At 36.5% G+C, this 19,738-nt stretch overlaps 1 protein-coding gene across 2 annotated transcripts in view; it reads right to left on the minus strand.

The window, feature by feature from the left end:
• The window catches only part of LOC121295995 (cadherin-13-like), a 620,407-nt gene that overhangs the window by 304,318 nt on the left and 296,351 nt on the right, over positions 1 to 19,738 (minus strand). Inside the window, exons 5-6 of one of the 2 annotated variants that reach the window (XM_041221111.1) lie at positions 7,993 to 7,998; positions 7,707 to 7,859 (exon numbers count right to left, since the gene is read on the minus strand). In XM_041221111.1, coding sequence (XP_041077045.1) covers positions 7,707 to 7,859; positions 7,993 to 7,998 — 159 coding nt within the window. The remainder of the gene's footprint in view (positions 1 to 7,706; positions 7,860 to 7,992; positions 7,999 to 19,738) is intronic. The other variant, XM_041221112.1, reaches the window with a different exon arrangement.

Here is a 19,738-nt window from a genome sequence, read left to right on the forward strand (position 1 = left end):
TAGTAACTGCAGCATGGAGCTCAGTTTTGTCCATGACTGAAAATTGTGCTTTAACTTTTTGATAATCGCTTGCATACCTGTCCATACAGTACTGCTTACACGTTAAATATGTAACAAAAATATCTCGAGTTTCTATGTTTGTGACACTTAAAAATGATTTATGTTTAGTTAGTACTGTATATCCGATCAAATTATTCCCTGGGCTCGATCTGCTAATTCCCCAGATGTAGTATGAGCAGACGTAAACCTTAGAAACAGCGAAACCTCCCTTTTAAATTCTAGACAGCAATCCACTTTTTCCCCGGTCTACTTATTCCCCAGGACACTGGTACTGTACTACTATTATGGCTCCTGGTAGACTTTTACAACACAATTTTGCCATTTATTAGTTTTTTTTTTTGTTTGGTTGTTTTTTTTTTTTTTTAAATTATGTATTAATCCTAAAATTCTTGGTGACGCAAAACTTTTGTCCATAGCTGTAGACGTTAACTGATGATGTAAGAGGTTGAACAGGAAAGCCGAAACTGCATTTTCTTTTGGGATTTACAAATGGCAATTTATTCATTCATTATGCCAAGGCTGGTTTTCCAATAATTGGTTTAAACAGGTCTGAACAAACAATCGGCACAACTACAGGCAAGAGATTTGGGAAGTTTCCACACAAATTAGGGCTGAGACTCAAGTATGGTAAACTTGCAAGAGAAAGCTGGAAAGCGGCGAGTGTTTCTAACAGTACTCATTCCTGAGCTCTTCAAATTGAACTGATCCTAGATAAAAATAATTATCTGCTAGGAGTGAATAATCTAAGCGAGCTAGTTACAGAAAAATAGAAAAAAGCAGATGCCTCTTGACATCAAAAATGCAAATGCCTCTTGACTTGATAACTCCAATTATTAAATACAACACTCTGACCGGGTCTTTATTATGAAGGAGTGAGAAATCTGTTTAACACAATGTGAGGCTTGCTGCCAGTAGGGTGCTTTATACTGGGTATAACGCTACTGCTTTTCTATAAGGTACTGTGTACATGTTTCTCTAAGCACAGAACTGCAGCTTTATATCCGTATGAGTTCTTCGGTCATTAATAGGAGAAAAACATCAAGTCTATACTCCAAATTTCAATTTGTACCATGGACATTTGTTTTAAATTTATTTCATTGAATTCTGTGTTTTTACTTCTATTTCATGGTATTTATATCCTGCGAAAAACACAAGGCTTTAGAAATATACTGTACTATTAACAACCAACAAGTTATGAAAAAGAGTTTGAATCTCTCTGGGACAATACTTGGGTGACCGAATCCTGTAAGCCAAAGGAACATAATGCTTACAAGGACACATTGTTAAGAATTTTAACAATGCCACAGCAATTTAACATTTAAATGTCACTGCACAAAAATAAATCAATACATAATCAATGGCATTTGCTGTAGGTTTATACAGGTAAATCTGAATTTTCTCTTAACTTTCTAAAGAGAACATCTTTACCACTGTGTTTTTTAATTGCACCATCATATTCCTATCAGTCCATTGGGATCCGTAGTCTATAATTCCCTCATAACACACCACAACAATGCCATAATCATCATCACACCTCTGCCAATAACTGACTCACTGTGTGAACCTGAGCAAGTCACTTAACCTCCTTGTGCTCCATCCTGTGGATGAGATGTTAAATCAGTGTCCTATTGTAAGTGACTGCATATAATGAACAGTTCACAGCCTACCTCTGAAAAGAGTTTTGTGGTGGTAGTCCACTATGAAAGGCGCTAAATAAAAATAAAAGATAAAAAAGATATATAGTATGCTATATATATATATACATACATGCATACACTAAACAAAAATATAAATGCAACATGTAAAGTGTTGGTCCCATGTTTCATAAGCTGAAATGATCCCAGAAATTTTCCATATGCACAAAAAGCTTATTTCTCTCAAATTTTGTGCACAAATTTGTTTACATCCCTGTTAGTGAGCATTCCTCCTTTGCCAAGAAAATCCATCCACCTGACAGGTGTGGCATGTGAAGAAGCTGATTAAACAGCATGATTATTACACAGGTGCACCTTGTGCTGGGGACAATAAAAGGCCACTCTAAAATCTGCAGTTTTGTCACACAACAAAATGCCACAGATGTCTCAAGTTTTGAGGCAATGTACAATTGGCATGCTGACTGCAGGAATGTCCACCAGAGCTGTTGCTAGAGAATTGAATGTTCATTTCTCTACCATAAGCCTCCTCCAATGTCATTTTAGAGAATTTGGCAGTACGTCCAACCACAGACCACGTGTAACCACGCCAGCCCAGGACCTCCACATCCAGCTTCTTCACCTGCGGGATTGTCTGAGACCAGTCACCGGACAGCTGATGAAACTGTGGATCTGCACAACCGAAGAATTTTTGCAAAAACTGTCAGAAACCGTCTCAGGGAAGCTCGTCTGCGTGCTTTTCGTCCCTCACCAGGCTCTTGACCTGTGCATTTCGACGTTGTAACCGACTTCAGTGGGCAAATGCTCACCTTCGATGGCCACTAGCATGCTGGAGAAGTGTGCTGTTCATGAATGAATCCCGGTTTCAACTGTACTGGGCAGATGGCAGACAGCGTGTATAGCGACATGTGGGTGAGCGGTTGCTGATGTCAACGTTGTGAACAGTGTACCCCATGGTGGCGGTTGGGTTATGGTATGGGCAGGCATAAGCTACAGACAACGAACACAACTGCATTTTATTGATGGCAATTTGAATGGCCCATTGTTGTGCCATTCATCCACCACCACCACCTCATGTTTCAGCATGATAATGCACGGCCCTATGTTGCAAGGATCTGTACACAATTCCTGGAAGCTGAAAATGTCCCAGTTCTTCCATGGCCTGCATACTCACCAGACATGTCACCAATTGAGCATGTTTGAGTTGCCCAATGAGGAGGAGAGGGACAACATTCAACAGGCCACAGTCAACAGCCTGATCAACTCTATGCGAAGGAGATGTGTCGCGCTGCATGAGGCAAAAGGTGGTCACACCAGACACTAACTGGTTTTCTGATCCACTCCCCTACCTTTTTTTTTAAAGGTATCTATTACCAACAGATAAATATCTGTATTCCCAGCCATGTGGACCTAATGAATTATATTCCTTAGATGAACTGTAACTCAGTAAAATCTTTGAAATTGTTGTATGTTGCGTTTATATTTTTGTTCAGTGTACTACAACTCAACAGTCTGCATGCAGTGTGTCATCAGTAAGCAGTGGTTTTAGAACAAGTGTCAATCATTTTGTCTCCTGAGCTGTACTTTATTTGACGTTCCATTATTGAAAAACGACTGAATCTCCAAAGAAAACAACTGGAGACCAGTGTCCTGTTTGTTGACTAGTTTAAGGAGAAAGACTGCAGTTACTTTTCAGCAGCTATACCTGCCACAGGAACCATTTCTCACAAATGCCCACAAAACCCTAAACCAGAAAATAATTGCTGTGGCAAGATTTTGCAACTGAGTATTGTTTAAATCTAAGACTGTCCATCTCCAAATCAGTCTATTATTCGGATAGACGAGATTCTAGTTCACGGTTGTGTTATCCTAATGCATCAATACAGTTCAGACTAGCCAGTAAACAATTTGGAATTACTTTGAAAGTGCAACAGTGTGCTGACTTTGCTAACGCAGCAGCCTTCAGGCAGGCAACATCCACCGAGTTTAATTTAGTTTTATTACTTTTTTGCGGTCCGCTGTTTTTAGCGCTCACTGATGTGTTAGATAATGTGCAGCTGGATAATTGATAATGACGTTCCCTCCAGGTAAGATACAACAAGCCCAGCAATAATGTCTAACATTTTCTTTTGCAAAATACTTCCAGTTTTGGTCAACTATAAACTCCTAAATATATATATTTTTTGTATTTACATTCAGCCAATTATTCAACACCACAAGGCATAAAAAAGTGCATGTGGTATAACTACATAATATCTGATGGCCCTGCTGGAAATTTCAGCAAACAGTTCTATATGGAATTAACAGCACACTTTTACTAGTTTCCTGTGAGTTAAACCATCTAAAAGTAGTCAATGTCACTTAAAAGCAGTGAATGGAATGTACCTAAAATGACAAGGGCTTTCATAAAACAGCTTTTAGATACTGTGAAAACCAACATGACTAGCTTTGAAACCCCGTTCATAGGGCTGAATTTCAGGGTCGATGTACTATATGTTGCAGAATTTATCATCATGTCAACCACCAGGCATGTTTTCTTATGGGGATATGTCTGAGATGCATTTCTAACATTCTGCATCCATCAGACCAATCACCTTTCATGTGGATTATGGTTGCTTGCAGTTTCATTTTCATGGATGGAGGAGAAGGAATAATACTGGGGAGCACTGGCTGTCTAATTTAGCTGTGTTAAAGCCCATATTTGTAAATAGTCAAATTTTTGGACCATCAGCAAATGTGTGGATGTCCATCAAAATAATAGCATTAAAGTGTTAGTAGTCCCCAGCATCCAACGGTGGTGCCAGCAATCTGAATTTCCACGTCCAGTATGCAGCATACCCTTTTCAATGAACTAAGACAGCTTAAGCAGGGGAAGTAGTGAATTGAGCAGTGTGAAAAATGTGAACTTAATGCACATTTTCAATTACATTTTTTACCTGTTTAAATGTCCTATTATGTGATTATATGTGTGTGTGTGTGTGTGTGTGTGTGTTGTTTGTTTCAATCATTGCAGCACTATTCTAGCAAAAAGTGCTTCCCAAAACAAAGTGAAGTAGGGAAGCTGTGACAGGATTGAAAGGAGTCCCTGTCTTAATTTGCCCTCCCGACCACCGGCAGCGCTGTGTAGGGTTGACCGTGATTGGATCAGGAGGCTGAACTCTGACCATGCAGGAAGTTCCGAGTCAGGCGGCCATCTTGGCCCAAGGTAGAACCATGAGGAAGTCGGGTCCCATCATTGCAATCAACTGTGTCGTTGATTGGCTGACGTGGGGCAGCGTGCTGATTGTAGGGGTGGGACTTGGCAGTATTTAAGCAGTATGGTTTTGCCATTCGGGCTCCCTGGGCTGAACTGAAAACACATGCTGTGCTTGTTGTGTTGCTTTTATTCACTGCTGTTATTCACAGAAGCTTGAAAACCTTGGACACTGTGTTGGATTACCGGAGTGAGGAACCGAGGACTGGCCATTAATCTATGGACGGGAGCTAAGAAGCGATGAGAGGAAACCAGCCGCAGTAGCACAAAGAAACCCAGTGCTTCCTTTGTTGTTAGTTATTTTGTAATCGTGACATTTTTTGTTTACTCTTTTTTTATTTCAAACCTGAGTTTACCATTGCTGGTATTCCAGGTAGTTTTCTTGTTTATTTTTTGCAATACTGGACTGTTATATTTTTATTATTTTTGTAAAAATAAAACGCTGCCCTGATACCATTGATGGTACAGGGCTCTAAGGACTAAACTCCATTTCCAGCTCCTGTGTGTTGTCATTTCTGGTCCTTCCCAAAAGCTCCAACCACTAACCTCCCACATTCTATTATATGCAAACTTATGGAAATTATAATACGATCCAAAATGGAAAATTACCTATATGGTAACAGGGTCCTGGGAGACAATCAGCATGGTTTTAGGAAAAGGAGATCGTGTCTAACTAACTTGCTTGATTTTTTTGAGGATGCAACATCGATAATGGATAATTGCAAAGCATATGACATGGTTTATTTAGATTTCCAGAAAGCTTTGACAAAGTCCCGCACAAAAGATTAATTCTCAAACTGAACGCAGTTGGAATTCAAGGAAACACATGTACATGGATTAGGGAGTGGTTAACATGTAGAAAACAAAGTACTGATTAGAGGAAAAACCTCAGAATGGAGTGTGGTAAGCAGTGGTGTACCACAGGGATCAGTATTAGGTCCTCTGCTGTTCCTAATCTACATTAATGATTTAGATTCTGGTATAGTAAGCAAACTTGTTAAATTTGCAGATGGCACAAAAGTAGGAGGAGTGGCAAACACTGTTGTAGCAGCAAAGGTCATTCAAAATGATCGAGACAAGATTCAGAACTGGGCAGACACATGGCAAATGACATTTAATAGAGAAAAGTGTAAGGTACTGCACGCAGGAAATAAAAATGTACATTATCAATATCATATGGGAGATACTGAAATTGGAGAAGGAATCTATGAAAAAGACCTAGGAGTTTTTGTTGACTCAGAAATGTCTTCATCTAGACAATGTGGGGAAGCTATAAAAAAGACTAACAAGATGCTCAGTACATTGTGAAAAGTGTTGAATTTAAATCAAGGGAAGTAATGTTAAAACTGTACAATGCACTAGTAAGACCTCATCTTGAATATTGTGTGCAGTTCTGGTCACCTCACTATAAAAAAGATATTGCTTCTCTAGAAAGAGTGCAAAGAAGAGCGACCAGAATTATTCCGGGCTTAAAAGGCATGACATATGCAGACAGGCTAAAATAATTGAATCTGTTCAGTCTTGAACAAAGAAGACTACGTGGCAACCTAATTCAAGCATTCAAAATTCTAAAAGGTATTGACAGTGTCGACCCAAGGGATTTTTTTCAGCCTGAAAAAAGAAACAAGAACCAGGGGTCACAAATGGAGATTAGACAAAGGGGCATTCAGAACAGAAAATAGGAGGCACTTTTTTACACAAAGAATTGTGAGGGTCTGGAATCAACTCCCCAGTAATGTTGTTGAAGCTGACACCCTGGGATCCTTCAAGAAGCTGCTTGATGAGATTCTGGGATCAATAAGCTACTAACAACCAAACGAGCAAGATGGGCCGAATGGCCTCCTCTCGTTTGTAAACTTTCTTTTGTTCTTATGTTCTTAAGCATATTAGCATTGCACCATGCACCTTAGGCCACAGGTGTTGCGCACTGGAACCTGTCCAACACCGATATCCTTCCCCTACAGAACATCCAAACTAAACAGGTAAGGAATTAATTATTATGACAATGTAGGTTGAAGCGTGGTTTTGACTGCACAATGTAGGTACAATACTGTGGCCAGGCTGGCTGGTGGTGATGTCAGGCCAGGAAGTAGACAAACAATAAATGTGAGTGAATGCACTATTGTGCCGATTTATTATAAATCCATCGATTTAACAAAACAAAACACTGCACACTAAACAAAATGGCATGTTGGCCAAATCAGACAGGCAAACAGACACGGAACACACAAGTATTGCGCTGGTATAAACCTATTACGAGTAGCAATTGTAATGATTACGTTTTTTATTTTCTCTTTCACTCATGTCTCATTCTGCTTCTGAACACACAAACCATGTTCAGCCAAAGCTGCTTGCTTTTATATTGTGGTCGAGGCATTAACTGGCTGTTAATTACAGGGTTTCTCATAAATGTGGTCACAACCAGTTTGTCAATCATCACTTGCTGTTGACTGCGCATTCCCATGATTTTATTTGGATAGGGCATTTTAACCACATCCAGGCTAAATAATAACAATAAAATGGTGTGTTTTTACACACAAACAATACATTTTAAATAATAATAATAATAATAATAATAATAATAATAATAATAATAATAATAATAATAATAATAATATAACAAATACAAATACAAATACAAAATAATACATATGCACACAGGAGCGGGGTGTACCCAATCACAAATATACAGCTATCCAGCCTCACATCTCTTCTCATGTCCATGTAGAGGAAGTACTCACATGATAGAAGGCAATTCTCTCGCGGTCAAGGGATCTGCTGACCAGCACCTCCCCAGTGTTCTTGTTGATGTAGAAGATGCCTTTGGGCTCCTGATCAGCTCCTTTTCCTGTGAGTTTGAACAAAGCGTTGTCCGGCATCTCGCTGGATATTACCTGAGGGTGGGTGGGATATTAAGATTAACAGAGGGAGCGGGGGGTGTTTACACATATCTTTTGAGCTGTATTTATTTGTGTATTGTATTTATTTAAGCAGGTTTAACCAGGGTTTAACCAGAATATTACTCACATGAGACTAGAAAGTTTCATTTTCAGAGAGGTTCCGCCAGTGGCAGCAATTCAAAATGTGAAAGACACAATTCAGCAGTATAGACATAAACATATCAAATGTTAACAAGTAAACCCCCCCTCCATAAATACAATACAGAGTAATGGATTCTAATCCAGTCTTTACAGTTATTTATTTATTTATTTATCTTATGATTCCAAGTGGTTCTGTAGCTCCAATATTGAGTTGTAATATTTTTTTTCTATATCCATGTGATCAGAATGGCTGGTGGTTGCATCAGGCCAGAAAAGGACACAGAGTGGTGAGTGAATTGAGTTGTTGCACCAGTTTATTGAAAAAAGGTTTAAACAGAAAACAAAACACTGAACAAACAAAATGTCTTGTTGGATAACCCAAACAGAGAAAACAAAACACTAACAACAACTAAGTATCATGCTGGTTTAAAGCCAGTACGAGTAGCAATTGTTTACTTTAGTTTACAGATTTACCTCCTCTCTCTCTACTCCTGTTCTCCACTCTGAACACCCAACCCCAAGTGATTTGTGTATCTATATATACAGCTGTGCCGGTATTCAATTATTAATTAATCATTCACTTGAATCCCCCACGTGAATTAATTGGTGCAATCCCCATGCTCATATCCTAATACAGATTGTATCTGCATGTGAAGTGATTGTGCAATCCCCGTTGCCTAAATACAAATATACATTTTAACAACATTCATACTACATACCCCAATTTATACCCTGTGTACCTATATAAATACACACCAACAATAACACAAACATAGGCACAGGGGTGGGGCACCCCACCACAACCCATCTTTAACTTTATGAGCTTGCCTAGACAATCCTAACTGCCTGGCACTGAAAAAAACATCCTCATTCCATTCAAATCATGCGACAGTGAGATACTTCAACTTTGCTGGATCTTTCTCAATATATATGTGGAGTAGGTTGGGTAGCTTATTTCAAATGTGAATTGTCACTTTTCTTGACTTCAGTGGATCGCCAGGTAAGCTCCAAGCAAGCTTAGAGCCAGGTAAAGACTGACATGGAGAAAAACTATGACAATACTGGAGCAACATAACCCAGAACCGCTTAATAAAAAATAAATAAATAAATAAATAAATAAATAAATAAGGGAAAAAAGAATACATTAAATACATTTGAAACTACATTAAAACAGTTAATGTAATAGTCCTCTTCACAGAGCTTTATATTCTGAGTTATAGAATGAACAATGTAATACAATAATTACAATTTTGGATGCATAAAACCTTTGTAAACAGTTGTTAAAACCAGCAATGGTGTATAACAGTTTCATGAATATCAAACTTTATTTCCTCTATCATAAACAAAACAGTCTTTTTAGAACTTTGTGGATAGGGATTGTGGATGTGGTAGTGAGAATAAAATGAATACTAATGCTTTTAAAGTGGGATCAAAAGATGACTACATTAGAAGTAGGGACCAGTTTAATTTATCTTACATAACTTAATGAAGCAATGTCACAAATCCACTTTCATTTGATGACATGGAAAATTGCGTCTTGGGGCTAGATAGTTCAGCGGGCTAATTCACTAGACTCTTGTGCTGTTCACCTCTTGGGTTTAAGAGCCATGGATCTTTACAGTGTTGATTCTGGAGCTGTACAATAAATCACATGGACATAGGAAGATTTTCTGCAATGTAAAAGAACGTTCCTCAGGTGGTGATTTTGTATAGCTGTGCGACATTGGAATTTGCATGTTGCTTAACAGCTGATGGTTTTGGTATTTTTTAGCATTGAAACTCTACTTTTTGAGATTCACGGGTTTCACATTTCCCAAGCACTTCTCAGACTTTGATCCGATATTATTGCCTGTAGTAACTTCTTGTCACTCAAATGAGAGGAGCACCAGTTCCTGTGAGAATGCAGTCTTGAAGAGCATGGAGCACCTTACTCATTTCTTTAGCCTAATCTACTGTCAACATACTGTTACTTTGAGTAATTCAATTTCTTCAGGCTTGTACAGCTGTTTATGTTGCCCCCCCGTGATTCTAATGGGACAAGATCTGAATTTTTTCCTTTGTTATTCAAAGCTCTTCTTCATCTAAGACTTTTTCCTTTGCCTGGTCTCTTAAAGTAAACTAGACTTTTCCTTAATTCTATAGAAGGCATCTGTTATTGAACTGGTACAAGATCTGTATTGGTATTCTTTTGCACTGCCCACTAACTTTGCCTCCCACTTTGCTACCAAGCTGCACTTTCCTGTATTAATATGGAGACATGTATCTTATTTTCAAATGGCTATCATTATTTAAAAAGACTCAATTCCTTCTTAACAGCTACAGTGCCTAATATGACCAATATGTATTATGGACTGCTTTATTAAGGATAATGACCCACTGGTCCCCCAAACCAGGACCTTGTTTCACCCATGTACTGCTATTTTAATTACAAAAATAAAGACCTAGTAGATTGTAGTTCATATAGAATTTGTCATTACAAATCTATTACAAATAATACCATTAGATATCGCATATATAATATATATATATATATATATATATATATATATATATATATATATATATATATATATATATATATATATAGCAATATAGCCTCATAATGTGGGACAATAAGTGTTCCACCTGCTGTCTCTTATTCTTAGCAGCAGTAAGCCTGGCCAGGCAATATTATTTTTTAAAGAAAAAGGTACACAGAAAGAAAGTAAAATTTTGGTTTTCTATTAGGAGTATGTCCCTATAAAAAACACGTCCTGGGTAATGCTTCTAAAGATTGTAATCCATTGTAATTCAGTCAGTATAACTTATGGAAAGACACATAAAGCTATACATAGCAACCAAAACACTACAATGCAGCTGTGTTATTACTGTGTACACCTGCCCTGCTGTGGAACTTCATTCCTAAGCCATGATCAACAAGAATGTTATCTCCTGAAAAATCATCGTTCTCGATTTGGATTACCGGTGAGACTGAGCCTTTTCTTTTTGCATTGATCCCCCCCCCCCCAGTTATTTTTGGGATTAAAGTATATATTTTAGGGGGTCCGGATATTTCTGGATGTTTAAACAAATATTGATTTTATACAGCATTTTGATTCTCGGGATTATTATTTATTTATTTATTTATTAATTTTTTTCCCCAGTTGACTAATCTGCTAATAATCTGTTTTTACAGTTTTACTGGTATTGTGTTTCAAAGCATACATATTTTTTGTTACTTTTCTCGTTCTTGTAAATACATCTTTTGAGTTTGAGACATTTTCCCATTTCATATTTGCTACTAAGCAGTTCTTCTATTTTCAGTGACGTGTGTATTGTATCTGTTCTTCTCTTATTTAGAAATAATAGTTGAAAATGTATTTTATTTATAGAGATGTTTGTTATAAATTGATAGTCAATAGTTTCTAAAATGGCATATGCATCGTTGTTAATATAAATATGTAAAGTTTGTTCTTTTAAATATTTTATACATTTTGTTGAATAAAGCAATGAAGTATTCTAAAATATATAGGGGTTGCTTTTTTTTTTTTTTTTTTTTTTTTTTTTTTTTTTTTTTTACCTCAAGTATATTTAGTAGTTGTATTTATGATTGTTTCAACATTGACCACCTAGTACTGACAGTGTTGTCACTGCCTGACCAGTGATCTTAATGACTTCATTGACCGACAAAATCAGACAATAATGTGGATGACCGGCCAATGCTGTCACTGGCTGTTGCTCTTGGGCTCTTTCAACACTGTATTGGTCCAGGTTCCTAATCTGATTCTAAGCTTGTAAAAAAATTAAAAAAAAAAAAAACTGGACAGGATTTATTGATTGACATTTAACAACAGCCAATAACTACTCTGGGCTCTGCTTAATGAATGGTAGATATGGGCATCCGGGCGGGTTTAGTATCCTAGGAGATCTCAACTGATATTGTTAAGCGAGTGAACATTTTGTGAGTGTCCAAAATGAATTTAAAAGATCTCTAATAATTGCTGCAGCAGAGAATTTTTTTCAACCGTAAGATTACCACCGTTTTTGAATAAACATGTTGGACTTTACAAAGTAACCTAGTGTATGCAGCTCGATTCTAGGTAGCCGTAATCCTGAGTCGTTAGTTTTTTGCTTTTTTTTTCTGTGACGTCTGCTGAACGTACTGCATTTTTTCATTTGTCATTTGTTTTTTTTTATATATATATATCTAAATAAAATTTTTTATATATTACAATCATTTTTATTATAATAATCAAAAAGAGTTCATTTTATTATACATACTTTATGTAAATTGTTTCGTCCAATGACAACTAGAGTACATAAACAAGTGTCAGTATTCTTTCAAATGTTTGCTCTCAGCGTATAAGAGTCATAGAAACTTCGTTGTTGTGTCTAATGTAAGAACAAAGATATTACCTTTTATATATATATATATATATATATATATATATATATATATATATATATATATACACACACACACACACACACACACACACACACACACACACACACACACACAAGACACTTTTTAATTTCATGGAATATTTGATTTATTTTGAATATTTTGTTACAATATTATCGATTTGTTATCGTGGGGTCCCAATCTGTATTCAATAAACACATTACACTCAGTGAAAAACAAGATGAAGTATATTGTTTCATTTGGAGGAAGTAACTTGTTTTTACTGTTCCCTTACCTTTTCATAGTGGTTCTTATTGTGCTGAGGAGATTTTTCCTGAGTTCAGGAGTTTCTCCTCAATTCTAGTTTCCTGCTATAAACATATGTATCCTACGCCAGGTCAGCCAAAGTGTCTTTGCAAACATAAAAGCCAGCGCCATCTAGTGATCAGCTACTTTGGATGAATTTTCCATTTTTATTGCTGGCAATACATTGCTGAGCGTAAGATGATGCTGGGGCTTACTAATGGCTGTGGCCAAAGGTTTTACACCACCCTACAGAATTAACTCATGTTGCTTCATAAAGTCAAATGAAACCTGCTGAATAATGTTGCATTAAAATATTGAATTACATACCACTTTTTAGTTTTATATATATTTAATGGAAAAATAAAAACATAATCTGAAAAATCTAAATTGAAATACACTACTATTGTGCTTCCGGTAGACTTTTGCGATTTCATTTTGCAGTTTCTTTGATTACATAAGAAAAGATGGAAATTATGTTAATGTATTTTATTTATTTATTTTAAATGATGTTGCAATCTTAAAATTCTGGGTGATGCAAAACTTTGGCCATAGCTGTACTAATCTAGGAGTATAATAACTTGTGTGTTAAGAACTAATAGAAATTGCTCTATTAATAAATAGGGGCAAAATCACCCACTGTAAAATGTGAAGCCCCTGAGTGAAACAATCCTATTGCTTAAATAATTCCAAAGACTATATACTGTACCTTCAAATACAAGGTTAAAATTCCTGCGCTGCAATATTGGCCGTATTTAACACAGTTATGTGAGTTTGTCTACCTTATTAATCTCAACTTGCACTAACAAACAAGAATATAGTGGCGCTGAATCTTCCCTCCACACTGTCTTGTAATTTGAATTGATGGGATACAAATCTGTGCAGCTCCAAAGCGACACCACATGTATAACGATACATCAGTTCAGAGTAATTGCACTGCAATTACATGGAAATCATAAAATGTGTAATTCTAATGAATACTGAATGTTCAATAGATAAAGCTTACCTGAAACTTACAAAAGGTGCTGATTGTGTTAGCTGCAGGTGCATATGTCATTATCGCTTTAAAGTAACACAGCGCCCTTATCTCAGTTAAACCAGGTCAAAATCTATTAATTCCACTTCTTCTCATGGAGAAGTGCTAAACTACTTAATTCCATAATATTAACAGAAAAGATGAGAAAGACTGTCAGCATATCATTGGAGCTGTTGTCTTCATCTTAATATGCTGTCCATTTCATTATTCGTTAAATATAAAAATAGAATTTTGCTCAGCTCAATTTAAGTCTCATCAAAGCCCTTGAAACAAATTAACAAAACAGAGCTTGCCAGCCTCTCACCAACTTTGGCCCAGTTTTAGTTTTGCTTGACACAATTTCCCTGTGTTTTACATGATCTATTAATTAGGACAGAAATTGTCTCCAAGAATTAAATACAAATGTGCTACTGAATATGCTGAACAAACAGTTCGAAGCTAATTACATTAGCTGGCCTCAATGGGTTTACATTAAAGAGGTTGATTGTTTCCCTCAGAGAATTCCAGTGTGCATAGTTATTGATTTCACTATGTAACACAATTTTTGTTCCTGGGTAGTAAGTGTTATTTCCTAATTGCTTATGCCTCAAAAGTATAGAAAATGGCTATTATTCCCCACAAACTTTGCTTTTGTGACCAGAACAGTGATATTTCAAAATATCACTATTTCCAATGGGAAAACGGGCTTTTTTTTTTTTTTTTTTTTTTTTTTACGTAAATTTACAGTATAATCGTAAATCTCGTAAAAATACTCACTTCTACATCTTTTGTAGTCATTTTTGTATTACTTTAGTATAAATACATGTTAATTTGGATTCATATGTTGTTTTTTTCTGACTTTATGTGAACGAAAAGACACACGTTTGCCCGTTCTCCCATTGGAAATAGTGATATTTTGAAATGTCACTGTCCTGGTCACAAAAGCAAAGTTTGTGGGGAATAATAGCCATTTTCTATACTTTTGAGACATAAGCAATTAGGAAATAACACTTACTACCCAGGAACAATTAACCTATTAGCCAATTAGCCTATTAACAACATTTAAAAAGTAGCAGGGTTCAAAAAATATATATAGGGTTACACGTCCTCACGTGTTGCTGCAGCTGTTTCAATAACGTACTTGTATTTTTTTCTTTTCATTTTTCACATCCTGACAACTTTTTAAACTTAAAACTTTAAAGTCTGTTTCAAAGCCTTTTCAAAATGACCACTCTAGTGCACTGATAGTGTAAGGATTATTGCCCACATTATCAAACAAGTAACAAAGTAATAACTATCCATGATGTGGTACAGCACAGAAAAGCCAGAGCACTTGTTTTTTTTTAGTTTTTTTTAATCACTCTTTAACTAGACCCTTAATTGAACTGATACTTTACTTAATTGTTTTCAGCTCTTAAACAGCTGCAGATTTCAAGTTAGCTATAACATTTTATAAGTAACTTGAACTCTGCAACTGTTTAAGAGCTGAAAACAATTAAAAAGCCTAATTAAGCAAATTATCATTTAAATTAAGGGTCTAGTTTAGGAATTGAGTGGGTCCCCAGAAATCTGCATCATCCTACGGAGACCCACTGAAAATGTAGCTGGTGCTGGCTGCTGTCTCCTTGGTCGCTGTCATTCTGACAAAGTGAGAGCCGGGCTACCTGTCCTTTGGAGTGCCCATATACTAAAATAAAGGGTGCGTAACGCATGCAGCAGTTTGCATGCTATGATGACAGGCAAATCGATCATTTAGCTCGCCTTATTCGTGCATATTATTATATTAGTGAATAGAGCAGTATGGGTTTCTCTTACCACACCATTATTTATTGCATAAGGCCCTACATAGTTTCACAGTTCTTGAACTTTACAGTTGCAAAGGCTTTACAGTTTTGTTATAGTGAATTTAGTGTTGATGTTTTGGGTGGAATAACACCGAATTACAAAACAGCAACGGTCATTGAAATGTCTATATAAATTAGGAATGTATAATGTGAATGTGTATTGCACCACTGCATATTAAAGTATTGCAATTTTAAGCACATAATCAGATCTCCTTATACCATATATGATCATATAATGTGATTAAGTGTAATTTGGTATACGTTATACATGTGTTATTTTTTTTTACTAGGCTATAATTTAAATAAGTCTACATCACTTGAAGGATATTCACATGTATGTGAAATAGCGGATTACAAAGCATCGAAAACAAATTAAAATTGCAGCTGCCAAGGAAATGGCCTGAAAACCCTCTGCTTTTTGATATTTTTTGTTAAAAGCCTAAATGATCCAAACCCAGTGGAATGCAAACTGTACAAGTGGCTCTTAACATATTCTGCAGTACTTGATGTACATGTAAGTTCACAATAATATTATTATTATTATTATTGTCAGGACAAATTGTTGCGCACCCATTTCTTACCTGAATATTAGATACATCCTAGAACACTTAGCTGCTGCTTTAGACAGCTCTTCCTTCTTTCTTTTTATATGTTTTTGACATCACAGTGTGACACTAACAGGCACAGTCATATTGAGCTCAGTCAAAGTATCCTTCCCTCTGTTTGCCTGTCATTAACCAAAGAAACAGTATCTCTTTCTCATGGTTTAGTGCTGGGAGGTGCACAGTAAAAAGAATGGCAACAATAATACATCATGATAATGAATCATTCTCTCACAGGATGACAGACAGAATTCAATTGAATTGTGACAGAACGGGCCAGCTGATGCTGAGCAAGTTTGTGAATGGGTTGTCTGTCAACACCAGCAGCAATGGCGGGTGGTCATATAGGCAGCTTTTGCCGTAAGTTATTTTTTTTTATTTGAGAGGCATTGCGTCAGTTGCCACCAGTGCCGTCAGTTATTTCGGGTCATGCTATATTTCAGAATCCCACTACTTTCCTATCCCCTACTCTTTAAGTCAAGTATTTGTTATGGTTACTTTTTTTAAACAATGATACCCGACAATGACCTATAGATACAGTTGGAGTCAAAAGTTTATAATTTATAATTTCTAGGAATTTCACGAAAACAAAGAATTTTAGGAAAAATCTTTTGTAGCAAAAGTTTTGCTTTTATGGATGAAGAAAAAAGTTTTTTGCAAAAGAAATTTCAATATGATAATGCAGAACCGAATTCTAGAAAAATCTAGAAAATGCTAGATTGTAGGTGAACATTCTTATAGAGTATAAAAGGGTTAGGCATAGGATGTTTGCTGTCATTACTAATAAGTCAATATGGGGAAAAAGTAAAGATCTACATGAAGACCATAGGCAGAAAATTATTTTATTGTCATAAAGCTGGAGAAAGATACAAGACTATTTCCAAGCATTTGAGTATCCCAATTTCAACTACTGTTTCTATTATTAAGAAGTACGATACTCATGGTACTGTCACAACACGCCCTCGGTCTAGAAGAAAGAAGGTTCTTTCACCAAGAACAAGTAGAAGAATTATGATGAAGGTTAACCACTTCAACACAATGATGTACGCACATACTGTACGTCAAATGAAAACCCACTTACAGTACTATGCCATAGGTGTGTACATCTAGTTTCCCATTGAATTCTATGAGCGGTTTCTCAGTCTATCATTTCAGGTTTCATTCCCTAAGGCAGTGCTGGTATTGTGGAATGTGCAATGAAAGTCAGGGGAAAAGACTGAGATATATTGCGGGAAGCCATTAAACTTTTACAAGTATATATAGTGTTATTAGTTTTACTTGTTTAGTTGTAGTTTATATAGTGTTTAGCAAAAGCTAAACATGGCAACGTATGTGGAGAGCGACAAAGGGAGTGATGAAGATTTCGAAGTAAGTTCTAAGGATTTTGATACCTGCGACATTGATGCTAACTTAACACTCAGTGATGATGATGAAGAGGATGTGGAGCCAAGAACAGCAAGGGCCTGGGTGTTTATTACTGATCCCTACCATCATGCCAGTCCTCCATCATTTGATTTTGCACTTGCCGTGGAACTTGAGAGTACTGAACATGTACCTAACCAATTATTGTTGATAACTGGTACATGTCTACAAGACTAGCACCTTGACTATTCGAACCAACAGAGGTGTACCAAAGGATGTAACTGAAGTAAAGCTGGACAAAGGACAGGAACGTTTTGTTAGAAACCGATTTATTGTTGGTGAGGTGGCACAACAAAAGGACGTGAATGTACTCACTACAAAGTACACAGCTGGTTTTGTAGAAAAGACCTGTGTTGTCACTGGAGGAGCAACAGTATTTTTCAAAAAGCCATTCCACATTGAAAAGTACAACAAACTGATGGAAGCCGTGGATGCGTGTGATCAGGACTTGGAGCCATATGATCCTAGCAGAAAAAGTCTGCCTGGTTAAAAAAACTAGGCAGTCACTTCATGTCTCAGATAATGCTGAACAGTAGAGTGCTGTATCGGCTTTCAGAGGGGGAGGGTAAATTCCGTTCCTTGGTTACCTTTTACGGTGCTGTGACGAAATACTATGAAAACATAATACTGGGTACAAGGCAATGAAGCAGGCGTCTGCAGCAGCCAAATCCATCACAATGCCTGCACATAGTAGCCCTGTACAAGCATTTGTGACTATCCCTCAATCACAAGGGAAGCAGAGGCTGCAAAAAAGGTGCAGGGTCTGCTGCGAAAATAAAAACAAAAGAAAGGACACAAGAAAAATGTGCAGTGGTTGCGAAGACAACCCCGGGTTCTGTTGCATTGAACATTTCAATGAATGGCACAGAGCAAGTCAATAATGGCACACGTTTTGATGTTGATTGATTTGTATTTGATGATAACTATTTACTGATTATTATTTTTATTAGTGTTATTAGTAGCGTTTTTGTTTTCATTGTTCAAGCAAAACATATAAAATATATTGAACATGGATATGTAGTACACAGGAGCATAAAGGGTTAGTGAAATACACAGTTTAGGTCATTTATTTGTATTTTATTCATAATATGTTAACATTTTATAGCAATTATGGGTTTGAAAACATTATTATTATTATTATTATTATTATTATTATTATTATTATTATTATTATTATTATTAAAATCTGATACCTGGGAAGGGGTTTCATTGTTACATCTGGAGTTGAAGTGGTTAATGACACAGATATTCAAAGTGAATTGGCTACACGTGGGACTGAGGTTTCCATTTCAACCATAGGTTATGTACTGCATAGTGAAGGTCTAATGGTGGGAGGCCAAGAAAAAAGCCACTCTTAGGAAAACTTCACAAGGACAATCACTTAAAGTTTGCAAGCACCATTTGAATGATGAATATGAGTTGTGAGTGATGAAACAAAAATCAAGCTATTTGGTAATGCTGATAGTTGTAAAAAAACATACTGTCAGGCATGGAGGTGGTAATATCCTTCTATGGGGCTGTTTTCCTCTAATAGCACAGTAAATGTAGTTCCAATACATGGTAAAATGGACTCCATACCATACCAAAATCACCTGGCCAATCACCTGAAACCCTCTGCTACAAAACTTGGTTAAAGCATAACTGGATGTTCCAACAAGACATCAAAATTTACTTCAGAATAGTTAAAGATGACTAAAATCAAGGTTCTGAAATGGCCTAGTAAGAATCCTAGGCCTAGTAAGAAGAGTAACTATCCTGGAAGAAAAGAACAATCTGGTAGGCTTCAAATCATGGAATGGCCAGCACAGTCTCCAGACTTAAAACCCATCGAGCTGGTTTGAGATGAATTGGACAGAAGGGTGAAAGCAAAGCAACCTACAAGCACAACATATTTTTGGGAACTTCTGCAACAGTGTTGGGAAGAACTTTCCGAACAATATTTGATTTCCATTGTAGAAAGAATGCCACGAGTGTGTTCGGCTGTTATATCTGCAAAAGGCGGCTACTTTGAGGAGCCAAATATTTAGGTTAAATTTTGTTAAACAAATTTTATTTTATCTCCAAGTGTTTATCTGTTCTTTGCTTTAATTTCAGAGTACATTGAGACATTAACGTGCGGAAATTTCAATAAAAACTGGAAAAATAGAGGTGTTCTAAAACTT

This window comes from Polyodon spathula, chromosome 21 (assembly GCF_017654505.1).
Source record: "Polyodon spathula isolate WHYD16114869_AA chromosome 21, ASM1765450v1, whole genome shotgun sequence".
In the NCBI taxonomy this organism is placed as follows: domain Eukaryota; kingdom Metazoa; phylum Chordata; class Actinopteri; order Acipenseriformes; family Polyodontidae; genus Polyodon; species Polyodon spathula.